Genomic DNA, 20,085 nt, shown 5'->3' on the forward strand with positions numbered 1-20,085 from the left:
TGGAAGCAAATAGGACTATAGGGGGTTATTGATCTTTAAGTATTGTGGCTCTCCAATAAATGAGAGAGTAGTGATGTACTATCACTCTCCTTGGAAACAAGACTTTCCATCATGTCTCAGATTGGTCACACATAATAATTAAAATTATTCCACTACACGATCTCTGTTTCATTATGAAGGAAAATAAGAGAAGAATTATGGCACGGTTATAGATAAATTGAATCTAGCATTATAAGCGTGAAACCAACATCATGTCCTCTACATGTAATGGCAACGACACAAAAGTTTGCTTAAAGGTGAATGTGATTGACATGGATGGTCCAACCTGAAAGGTGGATAAGAGAAATAACCTTATAGAGGAGAGGTTGATGATGATTGATGGAATTAAACCAATTGTTGATTATATTGACGACATAATTTGAATAAGTTTTTAGGATGACGTAAGTCATCAATTGCATTTATGTGGCCATTTGACAACCAAATGAAATATCGCATAACTCGGCAAATAATAAATTTCTTGTCCTAAGATTACGTACAAAAAATCATTCACAGAGTGATCATGGTGATCTCTAATGAGGCGGCCACAAGCTAAATTTTCATTTATGTAAGAGCTATGGGTAACAAAGCCAACATGAGGCTTTATCCATTGAGTATTGCCCTAGATATATTCTCATCCCAAGATGCAAAAGAGTGATTCCCAAGTTCAATCTCTCTAGAAAAACCTAGGTTACTTCGGTCTTTCTAGAGAGCCCAAACTGACACGCCAAAGAAAGTGATCAATTAGTGTTGATAGTTCCAATGTTATTTGTTGTGATGGTCCATTTGATCCAAGCATGTAAACCAAGGCTAAAGAATTTAGTCTAATAGTCATCACTTATCATATTCGAATGAACTCTCAATGCATTAGTAAGTAAGGATTCATGATCCAGCTTCCAAAAAATTATAAATGTTATTGTAAGTAATACGCGTATATTTTCGAAAATATTTGTTGCGTTCAGTTTTGTATAAAGACTAAAGTTTCTGTGTGCATATTTTAGAAGGGACTGTATATTTTAATATGTATCGGTCGAAGTTTTAATTTAAAAAATTCTGACTACTAAACTAGACAATAAAGAATCATATAAAGGCTAAAAATACTCATTTATTAAAGGCTAAAACATTTTTTTATATTTAGATAGTTTAACATGTAATCTTAAATAACATATTAATTTTATTTTTTTTGTCGAGTAGTCTAGTGACTAGGAATTCAATCTTTAAGGTAGATATTAAAATGACCATAGTAAAATAATTATGTTTATATTGCCATTTAATATTGCGATGATAAAACAACAACTCTAGCGTTGTAAAAAACAACTCTAGCACAATTTAGGATATTTGTGCAATTAAGCGGCCCGAAAACTAACTTATAGTCTTCTCTTTTTATTTCTTTATTTTTAATTTTTTTTACAATGTTAATAACAATCGAATCTAGGATCCCATGTATATTAATTACTTAAACTTCTCACCACTAAATCAAACTTAGTGATTTTACTTATGGTCTTTTTTTAGTCATTGTGAAATATGCAAATGAGTTGGTCATTGTAGAAAGAAATAGGGTAATATAATTTGCCTTACCTTTCCCTCCTACTAAATTTAACTTGCATTTGAATTCAAAATTCCTTAATTATAGTAGACTATATGCAGAACGCATCATAAATTATTGTTAAGCATTATGATTATCTTTGACCTTTGATAGAGAATGTACATTCTCAAATCTAAATTTTGATGTCATAGAAAATTTTACTTCTCTTATGCAGATTGGAAAATATCCAAAATTCAAAAATGTTATCAATAAGTTATAATTGCATATGAAATTATGCCCTCAAAATTGCAAGTTCAGCTTGGAATTGCTACTACTTATTCGAGGAAATGTCCCCACTCTCCCCGAGACTAAGACAAACTTACTTGTAATTTATAGCACAAACATTTAACATGATAAATATTTATCCATATATTTACATAAGCTATTTTTACGGTAAAGGGTAAATCAAAGATACATAATTTTATACAGTATATAATACGAACAATTTTCATAAGCTATACTGTATAATTTATGAAAAAAATGGAAAAAATTAAAAATTATCATAATCTGTTTTTGTAAATTCTTCCAAACAATCTCACAAAATTCATATCAATAAATAAATTCAAATAAGTCAATTAAAACACACCCTAATCAACTTTTGGTGATCATCACTTGTCCTGGCATGCAAGGAATTAGGAATGTTGAACGGTCGTACCCTTGTACAAAATTATAACACGTGTAAGTATATTTTTAGTGCTTTATTAATGTTATATATATAGCATTGTGTCATTTTCATCCTTTCTTGTTCAATTATTGAGCAAATTCAACAATGAAAAATTGGTCTGCGTTAAATAGTATGCTTAATAAATGCAAATCAAGTTAATGATAGTAGTTTTTTAGATTGATTTTTGATCAATTATATGAGTGAAAATCTAAGTCGTGAGGTGCAGGGCACTGAGCTAGCTAGGTAGGGTGTTGAACGAAGAGGACAGTGATTAAAAACATTCTCATGATGACTTGACCAAAATTTTCCAAAGTACTTCATCATACAATATTTGACTATTCGCTATCAATGAAGTTGGTCTAATAAAAACACTTATAAATTGATAAGAAGGATTGTAGAGAGAAAAAACTTTTTCTTCTAGACTGTTAATTTAGAAGAAAAAAAACTTTTTTTTCTTCATTAAATCCAAGTCTATACTATACACAAATACTCTTTAATTAGTAGGAATTGTTAAGTTTGATTCCATGTAATAGATAAATCCTTGTACTCTTTAGGTAACTAACCAACGAAATTTGTCACATAAGGGCATAGAAAAATAATATTCAAATGCTAGCTTGGGTGATTTAAGATTTCACGCCCCCAAAGCAATTTTAAACTTTTGTCATTCACTACTTAAGTAGCGGACGACTCCGTTATAGACATAAAAATCAGGAATCACATTGCAACATTATATTTCAATAGAAAATAGAAAACGACGGGCTATGAGGCCGTTTACACGGGAAATAACGAAAATAGAAAAACACTAAACTAAGAAAAATGAGAGAAGAAATGAGAGAATGAAAAGAATTGAGAATGAGGGAAACAAAAGCTTTCAATTTACATATTTTTTTGGTTTGTTTTATTGGTTGAAGCAATGTAACAGCTCCGCTAATAGTGGCCAATCAAAATTGACCAATGTCCTTGACCATTGATTGTTACCAAAAGAGGAGCAGGGACCATAAAGAGGAGCACGTTCCACCTGCCAACGTTTATCGACTTAATGGAGAAGAATCGGGTCAAATTCTTCCCCGCTTTCTACAGGTTTGCGCTTAGAAGGCACATGTTTTATTTTCGGTCCTTCATACGGCCACTTGGCTACTACGACATACTGCTTTAGTAGCTTGGGAAAAATCTCATTTGTGCATGGGAAAGACCCATTTGAGTAGCCTCTATTTTGGCTAGTCATATCATTCCCAATTTGGCCATAAAAAGTCCCTCGACGATTACGATACTGTTCCCAACTATGATGACTAAAGAACATCAGCAGGAATGGTACGAGTAGCGGACAACATAATATGCAGCCGTTTACATACGAAAAGAGAAAGAAAAAAAAAACAAAAAAGCTGAAGATAAAACATAAGAAAAGAGAATGAGATAAGAGAAGAAAATGGGGGGGGGCTTTTATAGAAATTTTGGCTGCCTCTCATTGGCCAATGTCATGTCATAGCCGTATAAGTGTTCAATCAAAATGGGCTACTTGACAGACCTTTAACTAATGCAAAAGACTTGACCACCGACCGGTCCACTACTCAAGTAGTGCACGGTGTTTTCAAAATTTCTCATTTTTATAATGTCCGCTACTTAAGTAGCTGAAGGAAAAAATAGGAAACGACTTGCATCAAAAGAAATTCTCGTGGGGACTTGGTAAGATGAATACCCAGCAACATTGAAGGCCTATAGGCTCCCAAACCAATCTGTTATACTGTGTCCCAAAATTAGAGAGCTTATTCTAGCCCATGTACTTCTTACGCACCCTTCTATTTCCTATTTTACCCTCCCACTACTTAAGTAACAGACGTTAACATGAAATTTTCATGTTAAAAAAAACATGAAATTTTCAAGATTTTACACTTTTGCTGCTTAAGTAGCTTGCTACTTAAGTAGTGAACGTTATAAAAATGAAAAATTTGAGAAAAAGAAAAACCCTTAACATGAAATTTTCAAGATTTTACACGTCCACTACTTAAGTAGTAGAAGGAGTATTTTGGTAATTATAGGAGGCACACAAGAAAACTTAGGGGCCGCCAAAAGAAATTCTCCTAGCAAGTGTCAGAATGAAATTGCACCCACCGTGGAGCTAACTTTATAAAAAAAAGATCAAACAAACTCAATCTATTTTCGTATAAGCTATAAATTGAATTCACAAGTAATTTTTGTATGTTCTCCCAAATAATCTCACTAGTTGTGATAGTAAATAAACTTAAATAAGTCAATTCAAACATGCTCTCTAAACACATGAGAGTTAGGAAACTACAAAAAAATTTCCCATATTCTTAAATTTGTGGAAGAGATAAATAACGCGGAAGCACAATAAAATTAATATAAAGGGAAATATACAAAGTGTTTAATAACAATAACTCTAACAAAATCCAGTTATACCCAACAAAATATTTTTTTAATAAATATTTCTTACAAAATTCCTTAATTGGAATTTTCACACTCTTTATTGCATGTCTAAGAGTATCCACAATGGAGCACTCCATTTTTGAGTACTTAAATGGTCCCACATAGACACATCATCACTTTATTATTTTTTTAATAATAGTACCTAATAGGTACTCAACCTCTCCAATGGAGCATTTCTTAAAAAGTTCTAAAATTGGTCTCATCAATAACTTCACATCATTAAAATTTGAAATTTAATTTAAAATAATATTGCCAAATTAAATTTTTTTGAATATATTAAATAAAGTGGGTCCCATAAAAAGAAGAGAGAGAGAGTTCTTATATTAGAAGTGGTACCTATTAGGTACTAAAATGTGTTGTGCTCCAATGGTAGTACCTAATAAGTACCATGAGTACCTAATAGGTACTACACCATTGGAGATGGTCTAAGACGCATTATTTCTTGTTATTACAAAATGAAAGCAAAGTTGTCTTTTATAACCATTTAAAATGAATAAATTAATGATTACTATTTTCTCTCTTTCCTTAAATTTCTCATAATCCTCTTTTAATTTATTTATGTTATATGAATAATTATATAGTGGATGTCCATTAGGTTTTGGCTCATATCATTGGCTCAATATTGTCCTATAAATATAGCCTATGTTACAATGTAAAGACGCACTTCTCTATTCTCTTGCTCTTAGTTCATAACTGTATTTATAGGATAATATTGAGTCAATGATATAGGCCAAAACCTAATGGACATCCACTATATAATTATTCATAACATAATAAATAAATTAAAAGAGGGTTATGAGAAATTTAAGGAAAGAGAGAAAATAGTAGCCAATAATTTATTTATTTTAAATGGTTATAAAAGACAACTTTGTTTTCATTTTGTAATAATCTCCCACTATTTATTTCATTTTTTGCTACAAATTTTCTCGTCATTGACTAACAATCTCCCGCTTGTGGACCGATTTAAATCGGTTTTTACACCTTGACTGTACAATAGTCTTTCTCAATCAGTTTTCTAGCAGGCCAACAGAAATTGAGCACAACTTCAGTTTATCAATTGTCACCACTTTTGTTAACATGTCTGTGTGTTTTCACTTCCTTGAATCTTGCTCAATGTTAGCACCTCATCCTCAAACAGAGATATGATGAACTGATAATGAAGACCAATGTGTTTTGTTCTTGAATGAAATGTTGAATTCTTTTGCAGATGTATTGCACTCTAACTCTCACCATACAAAACATTTTTCTCGAGTAAAACACAACTCTGTTAACAATCGTTGAAGCCATAACAATTATTTGATGGCCTTTGTAACTACTACATACTCAACCTCATTAGTGGATAAAGCAACAATCTTTTGTATCTGTGATATCCAACTAACTGCTCCAGTACCAACAATATATATATATATATATATAGCTGGTTGTACTTCTTCGGAGATAAACATCACCAGCAAAGTCTGCATCAACGTAGCCTTGTACTTTTATTTCCCCTTTGCCAAAGTACAAACATTTCTTAGTGGTGTCACGTAGATACCTAATCCACTTAACTGCTTCCAAATAAGCTTTACATGGATTCAACATAAACCTACTAACAACACCCATTGCATAACCAATGTTAGGCTTGATACAGACCATTGCGTACATCTGACTTATATACAAAATCTTAGCCATGGATTCTAGTTCTTCCTCAGTTTGAGGATACTAGTCCTTAAATAGGCGAAAATGACTTGTCAAAGGTGTGTTAACCGGTTTGGCATTGCCCATGTGAAATCTTTGCAAACACAATTGAAGTACTCCGCTAATTGCAAGACTCCTTTTTGCTTATCTTTCGTAATTTGTATACCAAGGATCTTTTCTTTATGACTTAAGTCCTTCGTGTCAAAATCTTTTGACAACTGCATATTCAAGTTTCTAATCTCATCCATATCTGAACCTACTACCAACATGTTAACATAAAGTAACAAAATGATATAGCTGAACTTATATTTCTTGAAGAAACAACAATGATCGACATTGCACTTCTTGAAGAGATATAAGTTCAGTTATATCATTTTGTTACATTATGTTGATGACATGTTGGTAGCAGGTTTAAATATAGACGAAATTAGAAACTTGAAGACGCAGTTGTCAAAAGAGTTTGACATGACGGACTTAGGTCATGCGAGAGATCCTTGAGAGATAAGCAAAGAGGAGTTTTGCAGTTATCTCAAGCAGAGTACATCAATCGTGTTTTGCAAAGATTTAACATAGGCAGTGACAAACCGGTTAACACACCTTTGGCAAGTCAGTTTCGCCTATCCAAGGCTAACATTTCATATTCATCGGCCATTGGAAGTTAGAGGTATGCAATGGTCTATACGAGGCCAGACATTGGCCATGCAGTGGGAGTTGTTAACAAGTTTATGTCAAATCCAGGTAAAGCTTATTGGGAAGCAGTTAAGTGGGTTTTGAGGTATCTACGAGGCACCACTAAGAAATGTTTGTACTTTGCAAAGAAGAAATAAAAGCACAAGGCTACGATGACGCAGACTTTGTTGGTATGTTGATCACTGAAGAAGTACAACAACTCTATATTTATTGTTGGTACTGGAGCAGTTAGTTGGATACCACAAATACAAAATATTGTTGTTTTGTCCACTACAGAGGTGAGTATGTAGCAGTAACAGAAGCTAGCAAAGAATTGATATGGCTTCAAGGTTTGTTAACAGAGTTGGGTTTTACACATGAGAAAATGTTTTGTACAGTGATAGTTAGAGTGCAATACATCTGGCAAAGAATTTGGTATTTCATTCGAGAAAAACACATTAGTCTTCATTATCACTTCATCATATCTCTGCTTGAAGATGAGGTGCTAGCATTGAGCATGATTCAAGAAACTGAGAATCCAATAGACATGTTAACAAATGTAGTCCTTTTCAAAAAAAAAAATGTTAACAAATGTAGTGACAATTGTCAAAATGAAGTTTTGCTCATCTTCTGTTGGCCTGCTAGAATAATAGATTGAGAAATATTGTTTATGATCAAGATGTGAAGACCGGTTAAAATCAGTTTTAAGTTAGAGATTGTTGGTCAATGAGGAGAAAATTATGGAGAAAATAATGAAGTAAATAGTAAATAAATTAAAAGAGGATTATGAGAAATTTAAGGAAAGAGAGCAAATAGTAACCATTAATTTATGGGTAAATGATCATTTACCCCCTGGAAAATAAGCGAATTTTCGTTTACCCCCTGTGTAGATTTTTTTTCTGTTTACCCCCCCTGCAAAACATAGATTTCATCATTTTTCCCCCTGGGTGTACAGCAGGACATGTGACTATGCACATATGCTGACGTGGCTTGTACACGTGGAAAAAAATCATTTATATTTTTTTTAAAAATTCCACGTCAGATAATATATTATTTTTAAAAAAAAAATTCCTAAAATAAAAAAAACGAATTTTATTTTTCCTAAAATAAAAAAAACGAATTTTTTTATTTTGCACCAAAAATAAAGATTTACTCCAAGACTTACTCCCAAATAAAATTTATTTTTAAAATAAAAATTTTAAAGATTTATTTTAAAATCTTTTTTCATTAAAGAAAAATAGAATCTTTATTTTTTAAAAACAAAACCATTTTATGTTAATATTTTTGAATTAAAAAAAAAAGTACCGTAAAAAAAATAGAAAAAGAAGTTTCAGTTTTCATCTTCTACCAAAACTATTTGCCCTAGAACTAGAGATAATGAAGTAGAAGAGGACTCCGGCGATTGAAGAAGACGACGATGAATACGATCACGACGATGGAAGCAAACGATTTTCGACGAAGCCTGAACCATGAAGAAGAAGTAAAGTAAAGTTATGCAGAAAAAAGTAAAGTTTTGTTTTTAAAAATAAAGATTCTATTTTTTTTAATTAAAAAAGATTTGAAAATAAATCTTTAAAATTTTTAATTTAAAAATAAATTTTATTTGGGAGTAAATCTTTATTTTTGGTGTAAAATAAAAAAAAATCGTTTTTTTTTTTATTTTAGGAACAAAAATTTAAATTTATGCAGGAAAAAAGTAAAGTTTTGTTTTTAAAAAATAAAGATTCTATTTTTTTTAATTAAAAAAGATTTGAAAATAAATCTTTAAAATTTTTAATTTCAAAATAAATTTTATTTGGGAGTAAATCTTTATTTTTGGTGCAAAATAAAAAAAATACGTCTTTTTTATTTTAGGAATTTTTTTAAATTTTTTTAAAAAATAATATATTATGATCTGACGTGGAATTTTTAAAAAAAATATAAATGTTTTTTTTCCACGTGTACAAGCCACGTCAGCATATGTGCACAGTCACATGTCCTGCTGTACACCCAGGGGGCAAAATGAGGGAATCAATGTTTTGCAAGGGGGTAAACAAAAAAAAAAATTTGCACAGGGAGGTAAACGAAAATTTGCTTATTTTGCAGGGGGTAAATGATCATTTACCCTTAATTTATTCATTTGAATTGGCTATAAAAGCTAGCCTTGTTTCATTTTGGGTGTAAATGAGTTGTGGGTTTTCTGAAAGAGTAATTGTCATAAATACTTTGTATTATTTCATAATTATTAATTTTCGTGTGCTTCCGCGTTATTTTGCTTTCTACAAATCTGATAATATGGGGGAATTTTATTTAGTTTCCTAACATTGTGGAGCTATTTTTAATAAAAAGATCATGGGGAAATTATGGGCCCAACACTTTGAAGATATTGTTGTTGTTCTATTTTTATGTATTAGATTTTTAATTGATATCTTTTTTATCGAGTGGTATCAGAGCTTCGACTCACCACACATTTTAACTTCTATTATTAACAATGGACGAGTCAATTACCTCGACAGGGACGAAGCCAACCAGCAAGTAAGATGATGACTAGAATGTGATGAATAGGAAATATGTTGAACAAATTCGACAATGGATAGATCAAAGTGTCATGTTGCGCAAGAAACTAGAAACCTTGTATGACAGAGACAACTCAAAATAAAGCCTCTACTATTCGGTGATTGGTGAACTTCAAGTATCGAGAAATGCAAGCATTGTTATTATTAAGTTCCTTACCAAACAATTCGGACACACTAGTGGTTTCATCGAGTAACTCAGCACCACAAGGTGTTCTAACATTGGACATAGTAAAATATAGTATGTTCAATGAAGAATCAAAAAGGAAGGAGCAAGGAATGCCGTCAGAATCTGAGGCGCTTGTCACATAGTATCGTGGAAGAAGTATCCACAAGAAGTTCAATACTTGAGACAAGTCAAGAGGCAAGTCTAGAGATAATTCAATGGAAGATCGTGGACAAAAAAAGACGTAGAATGTTATTATTGTCACGAGAAAGGTCACATGAAGAGAGAATGTAGGAAGCTCAAAAGAGAGCAGCAAGAAAATGGTGACGCGAGTAACATAGCCGCTACCATTTTTCAAGGTAATGAGGTAATCTTTGTTTGTGATGATGGTCATGTTAATTTGACATCACAAGATTCATGTTGGGTTATGGATTCTGGTGCATCCTTCCAGGTAACATCATAATGGGATTTCTTTTCCTCCTATACAAGCAGTGACTTCGGTCATGTAAGGAAGGGGAATCATAATACATCCAATATTATGGGAAACAGAGATATATGTCTAGAAACAACATCGGTTGTTACCTAACATTAAAAAATGTGAGACATGTTCCTGACATGCGTCTCAATCTAATATCGACATGGACTACTAGACGAAGAAGGATATACTAGTGTGTTTGGAGATAGGAAAAGGAAGCTAACAAATAGTTCCCTGGTAATAGCCCAAGGCAAGAAAGTAAGCACTCTTCATGTGATATATAAGCCAAAGTCAATAATGGGTGCATTAATGCTCCCGGAGAAGACTCATATGTCGAGCTATGGCATAAACGGGTCAGACATATAAGTGAGAAGGGACTTCAAATTCTAGCCAAAAAAGGTACTTTGGCAGGTATGAAAGGAATGAAAATGTCTTTTAAGCCATGCACACATTGCTTGGCTGGAAAGCAACATAAAGCTTCATTTCAATATAAGGCCCCACATAGGAAACCAAATGTTTTAGATTTGGTGCATTATGATGTTTATGGTCCAACGACCACTAGTACTCATGGAGGTGCAAGGTATTTTGTTACCTTTATTGATGATCACTCCAGAAAGGTTTGGGTGTATCCACTCAAAACAAAAGACCAAGTGTTTGTAGTATTTAAATAGTTTCATGCTAGTGTTGAATGGGAAACTGGCAAGAAGTTAAAAGGTTTTCGCGCTAACAATGGAGGAGAATTTATAAGAGCTTTCAAACATTATTGTATGAGTAATGGAATTTGGTATGAAAGATATGTTCCGAAGACACATCAGCACAATGGAGTAGCTGAGAGAATGAATAAAACTATTGTTGAAAGAGTGAGAACAATGTCATCTCATGCCAAGTTACCCAAGAGTTTTTAGGGTGTGGCTCTGATGATTGCAGTTGATTTAACCAACTTAGCCCCTTCAGCTCCATTGAATGGTGATGTTCCAAATAGGTGGTTTTGGACAAGTAAATATGTATCCTACAACCATTTAAAGGTGTTCGATTTTAGAGCGTTTGTTCATGTTCCAAAAGATGAGATAAAAACTCGACTCAAAGTTGAAGGAATGCATCTTCTTGGGATATGGAAATGAAGAATTCGAGTACAGGTTATGGGATCTTGTCGAGAAAAAGATTATTAGAAGCAGAGATGTTGCCTTCTTTGAAGACCAAAATATTGAAGATATTCAGAATAGAGTTAAGCTTGTTATTTCTATTGAACATCCGATAAACTTGGATCCAATTCCTCTTCTAGATCATTACGGGGGAGATGAAGTAGAAGATATTGGAGATGCAGAAAATGAACCTCCAATTGATAATGATGCAACTGAAGAAGTAACAGACGGTAATAGAAGCGGCAATGGTAATGAAGATATGATTGAAGACTATGAGAATGAAGAAGAACCCCAATTAAGAAGGTCATCTAGGATACCTAAACCGCAAACCTAATATCCTGCAAGGGAATTTGTATTTCTCACTGATGGGGGAGAGCCGGAGTCTTATGAAAAAGCTATGACGGATAACCACAAAGAAGAGTGGTTGAAAACCATGCAAGATGAAATGCAATCCTTGCATGAGAAACTGACTTATAAGTTGGTAGATTTACCGAAAGGTAAAAGAGCACTAAAAAATAAATGGGTGTACAAGTTGAAGACCGAGGAGAATAACTCACGGCCCATATACAAATAATGCAGGAAGATATTTTTGATGGGGAAATTGTTCAGCAAGTTTCAGAATGAAATTGCAACCACTGTGGAGCTATTTTAATAACAAAAGATTAAACAAACTCAATCTATTTTCATATAAGCTATAAACTGATTTCACGAGCTATCCTAGAGAGCTTAGAAAAATAACCTGAGAACAACTTATGAAAATATTACAAGTTATTTTCGTACGTTCTCCCAAACAGTCTCATGAGTGTTTATGACGGTAAAATCAAAGTCATACATACTACAAAGGAATAAACTCTACAAATACAGGTTTGGGGTAAAATTGTAACTAGGCAGAAGAGTCCTATCAAAATCGATAAGGTAAAAATCTGTGTAGAATAATGCAGGCACTATGTATCAAATTATCTTCCAGCTCCTACAATCTTAATCATTATTGCTACTCACAATTCCATTATTTGGTACAATTGTTATCCCATCAAAGGAAATATTTTAGATGTAAATAAATTTCAGAATCAGTTCTCCACTGGTATAGAAAGTCAATACCTTTAGTCTTTTAATAAAAACCAAGAATAATGCTCCTCATGCTCGTTTCTTGTCAAGGCGTTTATATAGTTTCGAACGCCGCTGCTTGAACAAATGCAGGTATAGTTTGAACCAGAGGAATGGATAAACTACAAGTACGACCTGATCGAGAGAAATGAAACATCATTTGTAAGAAAAAACAATTCATAGGTGCAGATAAGTCACAAGTATACCTAAATAATCAAACCAATCGATGCTAAATCAACCAACGCGACTGAATTGATGGCATATAAAAAGTTACCTTAAGGAAATCATAATAACTAAATGGGAGGCTTGAAAAGGAATCTGCATAGATATTGTTCTTCTTTATAATCGGAAGTGCCTGGTACATTAACCACACTGCATTGTATTTCATTAATCAGTTGCACTAGTTTATAAAAATGGTGTGACACTTGAATAAGAATGGAATGAGTGAGTAGTAATATCAATTTAAAATTCATTGAGGAGATACAGGTATTTGAACTCACTTTCTCCAGGAAACACTCCAATAGGATACAACACGATAAACGCAGTATACCTAATTAAAAGATAAAGAAGCAAGCTTATACTTCAAAATAATATTGCATTACTATAGCTTGTTAACCTCATATGGCCACCACTTTAGAGGATAAATAGTAGTAATAGTAATATAGAAAAATGCCTGATATAGGTGATCCAAGAAGGACAATTTCCCGAGCAACTGAAAGCATAATGCGAATATCTAATGACCTGCATCTCCAAAGATTGCAGCAAAATTACATTTGAAGTTGTGTAGTAATCCTACTATAACACAATTTTCATGGATTGCAAGCATAACAAACCAGGAGTTTCGTAAACAGAAAAAGAAAAAGGCTATATTACACAACATGAACTAAAATAAATGATAATAATAGGAACGGGGTTGGAAAGGAAAGTATATAAGCACAGCAGTAACAGAGAATGTATGTTAAGAACAGATAATTTCTCGCGTATTATGAATTAAATTTGCCCATTATTAGCGCTAAAACAAATCATATCATATAGATGATAAAATAGTGTTTCTTATTTATCCTTGATGAATATATGAGTACCTAACTCCAACACTAAGGTCATGGTAGTAAACAGATAAATAAACACCGACAATAATGCAAACAATTGATCAGGAAGTTCGACCAATTGTGCCTGGCAGTCTCCAACAGCAGAGTTGCTGATGTAGTTTTTCAACTATGCAATGCCTGGTTACAGAGAATAAAGCTGTGTTTTTTGGTAGCAAAGCTGCTATGCTCGACCATCTACTTGCTTTTCGGTGAATATGAATCATACTCAACATAAATGAATTATCTCCAATCCAATAAAAAGTTAATTAATTACCTCGCTTATGCTCCATGCAAGAAAAGTGATAAAAACCGAAGGTAACTCCTGGACCTAGAGAAAGCGCACAGCAAAATACCTGAGTTAGAGGAGAGATCCAATTCCACCAAAAGAGTTACACTCATTCAAGAACATCCTACTGGATAAATATTTTTCAAAATCAAACGTTGGATTAAAATTACTATCACATGACCCACTTGGGTTGGCCTAGTAGTGTTGGCTTGGGACCTTGGAGTGTGCTCCTCTCAAGGTCTCTGGTTCGATCAATTCCCTCTGGTGTTAATTTCAGTGGGCTAGTCAATACAAAGCAAAACTATGGCTTTAAATGGCGCCCCAGAAAGTGGACGGTGGGATTGAACCCTTAAGATTAGTCGGTCCTTAGGTCAGATACCAAGTTTTCAAAAAGAAATTACTATCATCATATCTATGAATTGTAATAATTTGCTATGTCATCAAGATGGGTCAAGATTAACTAGTCAATAAAATAAATAATCTAACTAATTGAAATATCAATAGAATGTAATAGAACCTGGTGAATTCCCCGAACAATGGCAAGCAAAAAGTGAGTCCTTCCTCCCCATTGAAGCAGAGGAAGCAACACGCCGCTTGGAACCAGTCCTGAAATTCCACACAATTCATTCATGAATCGTCATCATTGAATCAATCCATGACAGCAAAAAAAAACCTACCAATGGCACCGTGTATAACTTCCAAGAATGCAGCACATTGCAGAAAACCTTGAACCAAAAAAATTGAATTAATGATTAATTAGGAGTGTGTGAGATGAATAATAAATAACAATAGTATATATACTGTACTGACTAACTAAAGTGCCGGCAGAAGCGTAAGTTCCGGTGATGGAGGAAGTGGAGAGAAGATTGTACAAAATGATGATTAATGAAACCGTCCTGTGAGAATTAGCAGAGAGAGAGAATGAGAAATAGTAAAGTATGATGATGATCGAGAAGAAGGAGAAGGAAGAATATACGAACCATCCAATTGCTTGAAAAGAGTTGTAAGCGAGGAGATAAAGGGTTGAAATACTCGGAGTCATTGTTTTGTTGTTATTGTTATGGATTAGATATGCTCATCGATCGTCTCTGTGTTTGTTTTTCGGTAAGTAAGTAACCAACCACCAACGCCTTATCTCTTCTACTAACATTTTCGGCGCGGCCCCTATTGATTTCCACATTCAACAATGACTACACCATACAATCAACATTGTATCACGGTTTTTTTTTTTTTTTTGACAACCACATTGTATCACGGTTAATTACTTAAATTTAAGAGATTTACTTTTTGCGGGCTACGTCATTACGCAATCTCTAAAATTATCAAACTAACCCCTTGTCAATTAGAGTGCGAGTATTATTCGCGGTCTACAATGCGAGTGTGTTAAAGATGTGACTGTTTGGCCACACTCAAAATGCAAACTGTAACAACCCGATTTTTTTTTATTCGTTATTTAAGTGTTTAATTAATTTAGTGGCGAATAGTTATTTATCGACAGCATTAGTTAATTAGCGAGTTAAGTTGCATTTGTGAGAGTTAGTGTCTGTGAGCTTTAGTTGGACCGAGTTATTGGGCTTTCGGCCTATGCCACAAAATGGGGAGAGCTCATATGAGGAGAGAGAAGCTCATTTTTCCTTGTGAGCTCAATAGAGCAACAGAGAAGTGGAGAGGAAGAGCTAAGGCAAGAGCAAAGCAAGAGAGATTAAGAGTGATGGTTATTTTTCGCAAGTGAACGAAATACCACGTAGTAATAAAATATCGATCCACAGGGATTGTGTGATTAAACTAGTCTAATAGTGTTCATAAACATTATGCAAGAAATACACATAAATTGGGGGTATGTTGAGTGATTAATTGGAAGAAAACGTGCTTTGTAATAAGTGGAAAAGCGAGGTAGAATCATCGGAATCACCTAGTTTATAGCTAAATCACATGCAATCTACCGTATCATACGAATTTACTCAAGTGTTCACAACTAGATCGACAAATTAGTGAATCGCAATCTATTGTCAAAATCCACTCTATTCGTTGTCGATACTCCCCCGATCTCTCGGGTGGAAGCTACCTACAACGAATGATATGAAAGCGCGTCGATCGTTCGCTACACTCTATGTTTCAATCTCTCGACCGGAAACACTCGAGTGCTCAATGCAATTCAGTTCAGACATTAAATCAATATTCTCATACGTGACTTAACTCAAAATCATTACAACACTAATGAAGGATTATAAAGCATTACGAGAAGAATTGCATTAAATAAACACTATGAAACAGAGTAAATCCTTACAATTAAGCAGATTACATGAGATTCATCTACATCCTAAGCTATCCTAGATCCTACCTCCACAAGGAGTTTAGCTCCTCATGTTGCTTCGATCGCGTCCTAGCTTCAACTTCATGGCTTGAGAATCCATGCTATTGAGGAGCTTGAAGCTATCCTATGAAGGTCTGGATCCAACTGTGAAAGCTCCAAAACCAGAAAGTAGATGAATGTAGCAGATTTTCCCACCCCTTAAACAGAAAATGCAGAATCCTTATATAATAATCGCAATCACGCCGCGCGCCAGATCTATCACGCCGCGCGTGGTTGCAATTTCTTCAACTACGCCGCGCGTGTAACGGTATCACGCGGCGCGTGATCAAATCTGAGGCTCTGATCTTCAACTCTGCAATCTTCACGCCGCGCGTGATAGCTCCACGCCCCCGGCGCAGTTATCCTTCCTTCCTTCACGCCGCGCGTGGTCAGTGCTACGCCGCGCGTGATCAAGTCAGAGAGCAATCCAATTCTGATCAAACCTTCATGCCGCGCGTGATCATGGTGAAAAACTTGGCTCCCTGTGATCTCCATCACGCAGCGCGTGATGGGCTACGCCCCCAGCGTAGTGAAAATCAGAAATTTCCTGCAATTTTCCTGTTATCTTGCAAAACAAGTAATCATGCTTATGAATAGATTTCTCTTACATTTATTGCTTAAAACCTACTAAAATGCATTTAATGTTGCTAAAATAGGCATGGATTAGAGAGTGTGACGATCCGTCATCAAAGAGGAAGCTCGAGATTTCGTCGAATCCAGGTATGAGAGTAGATACATAATTCTTGAGTGACTCATAGTGAGGGGAGAATGTCGATTTCTCCGTACCCGAAGTCTCTACACTCATTTTCGTTTTGGGGTTTGTGAGTGATTTTCTTAATAAAAGTGAAATCTTTGATCACAAACATGTTTATTAAACTCTTAACAAATAGTATGAACGAAATTGATGGGGTTTAAATTGGGAATTTGTACATGTTTTGTTAAAAACTTTGTGTTTGATGAGTTTGTGTATAAATGTGTCAAATCCATGAAATAAGTGATTATTGATGTTAATAAGTTGCTTTTTAAGTGCTTTTGAACATGTATAAACATATTTTATGCGTGGTATGTTTTATGAAGTTGAAATAAGTGATTTTGGGTCAAAAATAAGTGTTTTTACGCTCAAAATCGTGTTTTGACAGCATCTGGACTGATCCCCTGCGCTTGGCGCAGCTCCTTCTGCGCCTGGCGCAACATTTTCTGGAAAATCTGCTGGTTCCTGCGCTTGGATGCAGCTTTTCTGCACCTGGCGCAGCTCAGTCAAATTCTGCGTTGACCGTTGACTTTTGGTTGACTTTTGACCTTTTGACGGTTTATGCAACCGCTCCGATTCTGGAGTTAGTTTTCTGAGATGATACATGCTTAATATAATTTATTTATATTATTAGTATTGTGTTAAAATGTGTTAATCAATGTGTGTTGATAACATGGATTGTTGATGATGTTTACTTAAATATCAAAGATGTTTGATGATTTATGAAGTATGATATTAGAATTATGTTATTCTTCTAATAAGAGGAGTGTTAGCAACACACTCTTTAACAAACACACTCTAACACACTCTCTTCTATTGGTTAAAATTTATATGAGTCCCATAAAAGTTATATGGGTCCACATTTTTTTATGGGACTCATGTGAATTTCAACCAATAAAAGAGAGTGTGTTTGTTAAAGAGTGTGTTGCTAGCATTATTCTTCTAATAAAGATGGATATCGGATTATGTTATTCGATAAAGACGTATATTAAGGTACAATGTTATCTTAATAAAGAAGTAATATTGGATAGTGTTCCACATTAGTAAAGGAAGAGCTTAATGCTAATTAAAATGATTGTGAGAATATTCATGAAAACATGCATTCATGAATTGAGTATGGATATTAGAATTGTCATTCTAATAAAGAAGGATATCAGATTATATTTATCCGATGAAGAAGGATATTAGAGGTGAGATACTCTAATAAAGAAGATGGTACCATATGCATTAGATATGTCTAGGGGTGACATAGCATGAGTTGTGGCATTAGATGCATTAAGATTATGTGCATATTGTGTGATAATTGATACATTAATTGGATTTTGTTGATGAATTGTCTATGTGTTAAGACTTGATTAAAGTGTTAGATGTTTATTAACTCTAAATGATACTTCTATGTGTTGATGCCTCATAATCTTATAATTGAATTAAGATTGAGAATGTATGCTTGTGATGCTTTGATGTTTATACATGATGTTTTGATTACAATTATCTTGTAATCTATTATTGATTGCAGATGTTAATGTATATTTGTGAGTTAGAATATGCATGATAATAATGATGAAGTGTGAGTATATTTGTCACACTAGTATGTTGATTATGTTTTCTAACTCTCGTACTTTGTGTTATGTGCTGGACCTTTGGGGGTCCAGATCTCCAGGTTATGTGTTTATCGAAGTTGAGTCGTCGGTGAAGCTCCGCTCTGATTGTGACACGGGAAAATGGATTTTATATGTATATAGAATCTACTTATCTAGGTTGTTTTATATAGTTAATGAATACATTATTTGATTAAATAATTTGTATAAACAAGTTTTACTAATCAATTACATTAGTCTTATTTTAAAGAAGAATGTAATACTCGAACCATGATTTTTTATAATATCAAACTCTATTTTCCGTTGCGTATTTTGAAAAAGATTTTTATAAAAGGTAGAACTAGACAAATAATGGGTTTGGGTATTACACAAGCACCCTCATAGATCGGCGGAGACTAATGTTGTTGTGTAGGAGGGGCCCCAAACTGATACCCCGACTGAGAGCACCATGAAAACGCATTTTTTTTGTTGGGTAAATTGGCTAGCATCTGTGACATACTCAAGCGACTGATGATAAGCGACAACGTTCCAAACGACTCCCGTATTTACAAACACACAACCATCAAAGGGATACGCCGTTTAACTACCATTGTCAGGAAGACTTTCTTCCAACGAGACAATTCAACACCTATGGGTCATGAGGTAGTCTAGAGTATCATCACATATGAAACTCTGAGCAATCGCATAAATAAATTGGACACTATATTTTAACCTAAATAATTAAGTTTATGGGTTTTTTTTTTTTTTGAAGAATATAGTGTTCTACATCTACTTTCTCACTCAAAGTTAGACTCTTATTCACACTCTGAATATCAAGATATACAAACACTCCATTAAATGTTAACTGATTTCAGAATTGATGTCACTGCAAAGTTATACCAAAACAAAGTTTTGTCTACACATTTTTCGAGTAAAATTGCCTTCAATACACATAAATCTTATGAAAACTAAGGGTGGTTTGATATGTTAAAAGAATAAGAAACTAGACGGGATAACTTTAATAATAATAATAATAATAATAATAATAATAATAATAATAATAATAATAATAATAATAATAATAATAATAATAATAATAATAATAATAATAATAATAATAATGTGTTTCATTTTAAAACTATCATTACTATCATTGGGACTCAACAAATTAAGGGCCAAGAGATTTGACAAAAGCTCAAATTTTTATCCCCACTAAATCACTGATAACTTTTTTCATTTGCAGAAGTTGTCTAACATTTTCTCCACCAACATCATATGAAACAAAACTTATTCAATACTTCTTTGTCATGTGTTTTTTTGTCCCATTGTTCTGTTTAATAGATCCACCCAAAATATTCCAATTTTCTAGCTAAAACTAAAATGAGCCAAACGGCCATTTATTATGACTAAACATTAAATATTTCTCCTAATTTACAAAGCTATATATTTGTCAAAAAAAAAAAAACAAAAATACAAAATGAGTATCTTCAAACCAAAAACAAGAGGCTAATAAAC

General features: G+C 33.6%; 1 protein-coding gene across 2 annotated transcripts; it reads right to left on the minus strand.

The window, feature by feature from the left end:
* Nucleotides 1-2,056: 2,056 nt before the first annotated feature.
* LOC123920008 (very-long-chain (3R)-3-hydroxyacyl-CoA dehydratase 2) lies at nucleotides 2,057-15,089 on the minus strand. 2 transcript variants are annotated; one of them, XM_045972076.1, is made up of 10 exons: nucleotides 14,870-15,073; nucleotides 14,700-14,785; nucleotides 14,567-14,614; nucleotides 14,407-14,495; nucleotides 13,878-13,931; nucleotides 13,189-13,256; nucleotides 13,016-13,065; nucleotides 12,790-12,887; nucleotides 12,510-12,650; nucleotides 2,057-2,277 (listed from the first exon to the last, which is right to left on the minus strand). In XM_045972076.1, exons 1-9 carry the CDS (start codon nucleotides 14,929-14,931, stop codon nucleotides 12,546-12,548), a joined length of 660 nt encoding a protein of 219 aa, XP_045828032.1. In that variant the 5' UTR covers nucleotides 14,932-15,073; the 3' UTR covers nucleotides 2,057-2,277; nucleotides 12,510-12,545. The 2 variants fall into 2 exon arrangements, with proteins under 2 accessions (XP_045828032.1, XP_045828031.1); XM_045972075.1 differs by lacking the exon at nucleotides 2,057-2,277 and having other exon boundaries at nucleotides 12,316-12,650; nucleotides 14,870-15,089.
* Nucleotides 15,090-20,085: the final 4,996 nt, after the last annotated feature.

Source organism: Trifolium pratense, linkage group LG4, assembly GCF_020283565.1.
Source record: "Trifolium pratense cultivar HEN17-A07 linkage group LG4, ARS_RC_1.1, whole genome shotgun sequence".
NCBI classification, from domain to species: Eukaryota; Viridiplantae; Streptophyta; class Magnoliopsida; order Fabales; family Fabaceae; genus Trifolium; species Trifolium pratense.

What these genes read in the sequence shown, in the direction of transcription:
- LOC123920008 (XM_045972076.1), bottom strand. Translation starts at nt 14,931, where the DNA reads ATGACTCCGAGTATTTCAACCCTTTATCTCCTCGCTTACAACTCTTTT. An exon ending in TCTTGGATCACCTATATCAG is followed by an intron (nt 13,066 to 13,188) that starts GCATTTTTCTAT and finishes TCTTTTAATTAG; the next exon opens with GTATACTGCGTTTATCGTGT. An exon ending in TGGAGTGTTTCCTGGAGAAA is followed by an intron (nt 12,888 to 13,015) that starts GTGAGTTCAAAT and finishes AATACAATGCAG; the next exon opens with TGTGGTTAATGTACCAGGCA.